Source organism: Nesoenas mayeri (assembly GCF_963082525.1).
Source record: "Nesoenas mayeri genome assembly, chromosome: Z".
Taxonomy (NCBI): domain Eukaryota; kingdom Metazoa; phylum Chordata; class Aves; order Columbiformes; family Columbidae; genus Nesoenas; species Nesoenas mayeri.
This window is the reverse complement of record NC_137542.1, coordinates 35618751-35627253: the sequence shown is the minus strand read 5'-3', so window position 1 is coordinate 35627253 and position 8503 is coordinate 35618751. Positions and strand designations below refer to the sequence as shown.

Here is an 8503-nt window from a genome sequence, read left to right as displayed (position 1 = left end):
TGATGCACAATTAGACAAACATATGCCATCCTACATTGCCACTTCTGCATTCTTAACTCCCAACCACTTTTTTCAGAGATGCTTATGAAATCGCTGCTATGTCCATGTACCAGTTGTAGCCACTACAAACATTAAGTGATGCAGCTCTTTTTTACACCTGCTTGTGTGAATGTAACACATCCCACTTTACAAAAAGAAGGAATTTTAACAAATGCTTGAGGAACTTATTTGGCTTATTAATTTTACATGAAAAATCTAGAACTTCTTTTCTAGCCAGGCCAGTAGCAAGACAGCCTTTATCTTCTCTTTCTGTATTGTTTTCGACCAGAGATTGCAGTATAGTGTAGGGCTGGGCACAGTGCAGGAAAAGTCAACTGCTGAAAGACAGCCAGTTGTTTCATGCCAGCCTTTTTTCCCCACTTCAGAGCTCTGCAGCATTGACAGGCTTCATCGGCCTACAAGAGACCACACCTAGTCCTAACAGAACTCCATCAGGAGTTAGCGAGGGGTTTTTTAAAGAAAAAAAAATAAAGAGAGTTGCTGCAGGAGAAATTCAAGCCCATTGCCAGAATGGAATGCATCTCTTAGAAAAAAAAGTTTAATGATAGGAAAGAAAGCATCAGCAATTGGTCAGCAGTCACCTTTTCCACCTGGTATTACAGAAACCCTCAAGACAAGCAATAATCCCCCCTGTCAATGGAAAGAACAGTTACTTGAGTCAGTCATTAAACCAACTTCACCAACATGAGAAGCTTAAACACACAAGAACTCTACACACCAGCCATCTTTCAGCATGCCCTAAAGATACCTGACTGACTCACTTTCGCTGGGATGCTTTTCTGATGTTTATGAAGCTAATATACCCACAGGAAGGGCCTGACAAGCATAGCAGCCAGAGTATAAGACTGGGGGAGATGGGAATCGTTGGCCAGGGTGGAAGGAAACAGTGCTGAACCTTAAGAGTATAGAGTTACCTTTATATTTTCAGAAGCAGTTGATGTAATGCAACATCTCATTGCAGCCAGAGGAGAGGAATCCCCAGGGAGGTAGTCACAGCCCTGAGTCTGTCAATATTCAAGAAGAGACTACACAATACCCTTGGACACATGGTGCACTATGAGGCTGTCCTATGCAGGGACAGGAGTTGGACTCAATGATCCTTGTGGGTCCCTTCCAACTCAGGACATGTTATGATTCTATGACTTAGCAGTCCCCAAACCCAGCTCCTGGCCCTGCCTGTTTTTCATATCATACCTGATACTGTTGTTCTTCCTCTGCCTCTCTGCTATGACCCAAACCTGCTGCGTTAGTGAGCTGAATTGCTTCAAAAAATGATGCAACCAGCACCAGAACTGCTGCAGATAAGAAGGGTGGTAATGGGAGTACACAGCCAAATAGCGGGGCAAAGATGGGGATGCAGGAGCACTGCAGCCACAGGGGCATGCTATTGCAGCAACCCATCATGTCTCTGAAGGCACACTTTAAATACCTGGAGAGTAAGAAGAGAGGGTGTTTTGCAGAGAAAACAGAAACAATATGCTATCTGGCCACACATGCCAGCAGCATAGGAACTGTTGTTTAAATGTCTTTTCCTTGTCACTTTTTGAATTTGAGCTTCTGCAAATTTATTTTAAGTACAAAGTGTAACAGCAACAAGACTCAGGAACACTGCCAGAAAAATCCAGCATCTAAACCAGATAACTACTTTAGAAAAAGATACAAAATGTCAAACTAGTTTTGGCAAAGTCCTGTGAAAAGAGAGAGAACAGTTAAAAATCTAACACACCATTTGCTTTTTATTTTTAGCCAGGTATAATAAATGTACACAAAAGGATGCATCAACATTTTTGTTCACCTTAAGTATATGAAATGGTAGAGAAAGTAGATTCATGGCATGAGTGAGGTCAGAAGTACCAAGACAGGTTCGAAACGCTTCAAAATGTCATGCTAACAGGATATTAAGAGAAGCTTTTAAAGCCATCACCAACAGGGCTGGATTAGTATCAGAGCTAGAATCCACACTACACACAAGTTTGACATGTACTGAGAAAAGTAATTTTCCTCATGTCTAATATATCCAGAAATTTCAGTTGTGAAGGCTACAGAAGGATTTGCATGATGCTATTTCATCTGATTTTGAATTATTTGACGGTAAGTGCAAAATGCTGCACTATTTTGCCATTCTAAATTAATTTTTAAAGAGCATCTTAATAAGGCTGAAGGAGAGGCAGTAGCACTTGAGATATTAAAAACCAGTCTAGCACCAAACAATTCCCAAACTTTAATTCTGTAACTGCCATTTGGTGGATGCTTTTTAGGGAGCAGGGAAAGGAAAAAAAAAAAAAAAAGAAATAATAATAATAATAAAAAAAAATAAAAATCACAGTATATTGCAAATGCCTGACACTCTGGAAAAGTAAAAAACTTATTAATGTCCTGAACCTACACATGTCTGAGATGTGTGCTAAGACCAACAATTTCAAAGATAAGGACAACATTCTACCCATTACAGTGTTTACGAGAACATCACATTCCAATATATTGGAGACTGTTTATTATCAGGGTACTTTTAAAAAGCAGCCACCCTAAACAGTACACTGCTTTCTTGATTCTACCAACAGACCAATAACATACATGTTCAGTGCAGCACTAGCACTTCAGGAGAATTTTCAATTGCCCTCAAAACAAAAGCTCTCACCAGCTATGCTGATGAATTCTCTTCCTCTGGCTCACAACACACATGTGGTAACAGGTTATTCCAAAATAAGAGGCTTGTTTACATCCCTCACCAAAGGGATACAGGAATTGGACTTTCTTCAGTGCTTTGAAGGCACAGCAAACTATGGTTGGAAGTTTTCACAGGCTGAAACATTTATCTTATCTTTCTCTCTTTCTGCAGCACTTCAGCTGTACTCAGCTGGCCTAATTCTGCTCCTTCTGAAATCAGTGAAACTACTTCCTAGGGATCACCAAAGGCAATATTAAATGCCTTGACAAAGCTTCACACTAAGTCTACAACAACCTCAACTTCACTCTCAGCCAGATTCAGTTCCCCATCTCCTGTAAGCATAAGACAGTCTTTGTGAAACAACAACAAAAACAAAACCTGAAAACAAAACAAAACAAAAAACAAACAAAAACTCCAAACAAACATATTTAAAATGTATTCAACCTTGCATTCTTTCCTTCTGTAAAGCAATTAGGATTTTGTAAACTAAATGCATATTCTGAGATGCTTGCATTTTCAATATAGTAGAAGTGTATCGAACTGAAATTACAATGAAGAAAATATGTGATCTCATTTGTATGAGTGCAAATTTACTCGTTTAAAATTCAGGAGAGTCTTACACACAGAACTAGAGAGCATTTAGGTTTTTAAACTAAATTTCTTGGCCTAGCAAAGTGAAAATGGATGTTCATAACTTCTAGGCAGGTACTTCTACAACTTCAAAATAGTCATTGGGCAGAATCACATAGCCTTTTCCTGCCAATATGTCTTTTTCTTTCTGAAACTGAACTATCTCCCTCAGTTTTTCAATTTGTCGTTCCTGACGTCGGCATCGCTGTTGCGCTGTCTTGAGCTTCTTCCGTAGTTTTTCAACTTGTTCTTCCAGCTGTTGAATTCTTTTTCGCTGATGAACTGTATCCTCTACAGTATAGTTGTGATCACAAAATACAGCAAGATTGCTAGGGGTCTGGAGAGGAGGCATCAATAATCCAATACTTGGATCTACAAATCTGGTATCTATTTGAGACAAATGAAAAGAAGGAGTTGATGGAGATGGTGGTAGTACTGGAGCTGGTGGTGGTGGTGGTGGCGGCGGTGGAGGAGGAGGTGGTAGTGGATCTTCTGGCTGTTCTGCAAATTCTTCAGACTAGAAACAAGAAAAAAGTAATTTTTAACATCATTTACAACACAATCCCCTTACTACAGCCCCAGAATAACATAAACAACCACCATTGAAATTGATAATATAAATCTCAAATCCTACTTTTTCAAAATTGACAATTCTGGGCCTGTTTTGTCTGACTTCTCAACTGGAGATATTTTTAAGTACCTTCATTTTCAGGGCTTTGATGTCTCAAATAAATAAAAAAACCTGAAGAATGTAGAAATTACTCTCACTTGAAGACTTAAGTCCAATACATATCTATGATTACCTAAGAAGCAAGACCATGGGCTGCAGTTCCATAAAACAGACTTCAGCTGACTAACAACTCATCACTGCCAACCCATTCCCCCTTGTCCATCCCTCTTTCTGCTGCATCTTACCTTTATATACTTAAAAACATATCAGCTAACTTAATCAAAAACACAGCAGAAGAGGATAATCTTCTGCTAAGGTAGAATAAGGGTCACCTGCTGAGGGTTTCGGACAAACTGGCAGAGCAGAGAAGCAGACACAGCAGGCCCACCTCTCAACAACTGCAAGAAACTGTGTCACTGGTTTGGAGCTGCAACATAAGGGTTTGGTTTCAAGAGACATGACAAGCCAAAATAAACAGCTCTTCTACAGCAAAGCAGTACTCCCAGCTCTGAGTACTCTTTGCTCAAACATAGTAAGATGCTAAGATGACAGAACGCTCTTCATTCTCCCTCCATCAATGCAGAAATCTTCTGCCCTTTATTAAAAGTCAAAGCAATGCAAGACAAGGTATGACCTACACCTGTGCTGCTGTGTGGAAGGAGTGGGAAACAGGACTGCATGGCTGGCAGATGCGATGGAGAAGGAACAAGCATGACTCTCCCTTCTGGCAGCCGCAGAGTATCAACTGGCTCAACTCCACACAAAACTGCAGCCTTTATCGTACTGCTCTCAATAGGTTCACTTGTACAGTTCAGGACATCACAGATCCATCACCACTTGAGTATGGGCCAGGGCAGCAAATCAGATTATTTGCGCCCCAAACAAATGCAGTATAATTCAGAAATGCTTCTGTCCACATGATGATTTTAAAAGCACCGTTTAAACAAAAGAACATGCACATTGCCTGTCAAAAAGAATGCCTATGACATTCTCAGTGAAAGAGGCACTGAATCAATTTTCTAACTACTCACCTTTTGCCAGTACAGCATGTTTCAAAAAGATGAACCCAATGATATGTGCATACTGGTTTGAAATTGGGTCTGTGTTTTTTAAATACCCTGTATTATTACTACACATAAAATCATGAGGAGAGGGACAATGTTGACTATAAAAGCAGCTGACAATCCTCATCATCTAAATATCAAGCTCATCAGATCTGTCATTAACTTCCTTGACTTCACATGCAAACAAGCTAATACTTGATACTGGAGAGTCTAGATACTCCTCTTGTAGAAACTACAACACTTGGCAGATAGCAACTGAGAAGGCAGTTTTGTGACTACTGTTGAAGGGAAGGTTCATAATGCACTCAAATATTACTGAATACTTCAAAGTATACAACCAGCCAACTACCACTCTTATTTCTCAATTATAAGAAATTGCTTCTAACGGTGTGCCTTTCTAATTCACACATAAATATTCTAAGGAGTTTGATGCTATCAGCTGCCACTTTCAAACTTTACTGCTAGAAAAACTACAAGCCAAAGATGTAATGAGCAAAGAGAAATTCACGCTTGTCAGAAGCACAAGCAAAAAAAAGGAACATTGCTGGACAGCTAAATTCACACAGAAATTTCTATTTGCAGCTTATCGAGCACATGACATCTCTGGTATCACTGATACATTTTAAGTGAATTCGAACTACTTATTACAGCCAATAAATGGTTCTCCTAAGACATGGGAAAAACAAAGTATTTCAAATTATATAATCCAAAAGAGAAAAAGCTGTATATAAAAATCAGTGTGGAATCAATTCCAAAATAATCTACTATTCCTTGTTATTACGCTAATTCTTGAAGACATGTGGCAGTTCATTTAAAAGTGCAGTGAGACAAACAGGAATAGCGTTAAATCCTTCTCCACAATTAAAAGGCACTCTTTTGTGTTTTTGCAGATCTAGGCATGATAATGAAATAGAGAATGTGGCTCATCACTAATCCTGCTGCACCAATCACACTTTTGCAGATAACCCTACACACTCACTCAACTTTTAAGACTAAAAAAGTTTTGCAACCATTTTACACACGACAAAAAAAAAGGTGTGTTGTACAGAGAGCAGGGAAGCATAATCAAACAAAAAACTTAGCACAGCCATATTTACCTGGAAATTATCTGTCTTTCCTTATATACCTTCTACTTATATTGTCTATCATTAACCACTTTTCATTTTTCAAATACATTTCCTTTTTGTCTCTGCATCAAATCCAATATTGTATATATAAAATAAACAAGCCAAAGTCTCAGTTTTCCTCTGTGTGCTTCATCCCATTACAGTCTTTCACCCCACAGCCTTATCATATCCATTCTCTCCTTTGCCACTTCCTGTAGAGCAAAGTGGCAAGATGTAACATTTTATATCCTTTATAAGAGCTAAGAATCAATCTTTTCCATTCTTCTATTGCAGTTATTACATTAAGAAGAATGAGCTTGTAACTGACTTGCATCTCACAGTAAGCTGCTTTAGCAGCACAGTGAAGGGAACAATATATGTCACAAGAAACTACCATCAGAAGTTCAGAGGCAGAAATTAAGGACCAGTCTGGCAACTTACAGGGTAACTGTTAAGGCAAAAGAGAGGTAGTTTCACCACAGATAGGTAGCAGGTGCAGCTACTTTTCTGCCCCTCTGTTTGCATCTCTTTCACCCTGCAAAGCCAGAGGAACAGAGACGTTTAGAGAGGACAGTTAAGTTTCAGAATTAAGGTCCATCATCTCTACAACATTAGCGATAGTCACCAGTCAGCATGGGAGAGTACAGTGCAATTTTCAAGTATTATTGAAGGCTCTGTAAGACTCCAAATAAGCCACAAATACAGTTCAACAACTTAACAACAGGCCCATACTTTCATACTTTGCTGCTGTTCCATTTAATTCAGCAAAGGGCTCTAAACTCAAGTCATGCTGTTCAGGTTTCTGTGCATGCACACAAGAGCAGACCAGAGCCACTGCGCTGCCATACAATGCTCTGTGTGCTCCAAAGCTTCAAACAGCCTACATTTCTGCTCTTGTCAAAGCAAATGAGAACAGTTGTTGTATATGTTTCAAGCACCACAACCCTCCACATGTCTCCAGCTGCACAAGCCCAGCAGGTATCCTCCACAACTTGCATCTCCTCCACGCTGCTCTGCTACTTTAAGCCCTGACAGGCTAATATGAGCAACTGACGCGCATTCCAGTATCATAAACTACAAGTGCTTCGGGTTTACCTTTTCACTGGGCTCAGTATAACAAAATATTGTGGGTACAGCATTTTCTTTCAGAAGCTTGTTGTTGCATTCCCTCTTAAAGCAATCAGGAGTAAAGTGTTCCGAACAAATGCTGCTATACTTAGTTGGCTTGAAGTTTTTTCTTTTAACAGCAGCTTCCCATTTCTTGCAAAGATCAGGTCTTGTAAGAGGAAACCTGTAAATAAGAAGTACTTTCAGCTTTTCTGGAAAGCTTTTTAACGTGATGTCGGGTTACAGGTAAGCACTGCTGTGACTGACTGCACGACCGCTTGTTTTTTCCTCCGACGGGCTCATCCGAGCCAAACTCTTCCTGCCAACACAGACTGGGCGCGGGGACTCGGCCTTTCGGACACCCGGGAGGGGTCCCCCACTCCCTGAAAAAGGCAGCAAAAAGCGTACAGGCCCTCGGCTTTCCCTAGAGAGACCCCCGGGGACACGGAAGGCGACGCGCTCGAGGTCCGCCGGGGCTGATCCCTCGGCAGCCGCGGACGGTGACACACCCACACTTCCGCGCCACGCGCGTGTCCCTCCACACCTCCCCCCATCCCTGTGCGCGCCGAGCGCCAGCGCCCTGGCCCCGCCTCTTCCACGGCGCGGCCCCGCCCCGCCGCCCCCGCTTACTTGTGGAAGGAGATGGGCTTCTCTTTGTCGTATCGGTTCCGGCAGCGGTAGGCGGAACAGGACTGCACCATCCTGACTCCCCGCCGCGGCCCAGCGTCGGGGAGACAAGCTAGCGGACGCCGTTAATTTAGGGCCGGGCGCCCATCGCCTCCTTCCCTTCCCCCCCCACCCGTGGCCCTCCGAGAGGGAGAGGAACGGGACGCGGCCTCTCCCAACTCCAAGATGGCGGCGCCAGCTTCAGCGCAAGTCTCGCGGTAGCTGCGTGCACCGCGCTCGCCCATTGGCGGGCCTGCGCGCGGGGGGCGGAGCCTCCCCATGGGAGCCCTCCAATCGGCCTGCCGTCTGCGAGCGCGAGATATGTTCCGCCCGCTCCGCCCCCTTCCCAGCGGCCGTGCCCCGCCCGCCCTCTGTTGCATCTGGGCAGCGGGGGCTGTGCCGGCCCGACATCGCCTTTCCGCGTCCTGCGGCGGCTCCCGCCATGTCCGCCGAGGAGCCCCCGCGGGGCTGAGGCGACGGACGGACGGCCTGGTCTGCGGAGTCCCGCAGGCGGCGACGGAAGGAGCCAGGG

At 43.0% G+C, this 8503-nt stretch overlaps 1 protein-coding gene across 1 annotated transcript; it reads right to left on the bottom strand.

The window, feature by feature from the left end:
* Nucleotides 1-1769: 1769 nt before the first annotated feature.
* THAP1 (THAP domain containing 1) lies at nt 1770-8149 on the bottom strand. Its single transcript, XM_080362097.1, has 3 exons — nt 7936-8149; nt 7294-7489; nt 1770-3875 (listed from the first exon to the last, which is right to left on the bottom strand). Exons 1-3 carry the CDS (start codon nt 8004-8006, stop codon nt 3426-3428), a joined length of 717 nt encoding a protein of 238 aa, XP_080218223.1. The 5' UTR covers nt 8007-8149; the 3' UTR covers nt 1770-3425.
* Nucleotides 8150-8503: the final 354 nt, after the last annotated feature.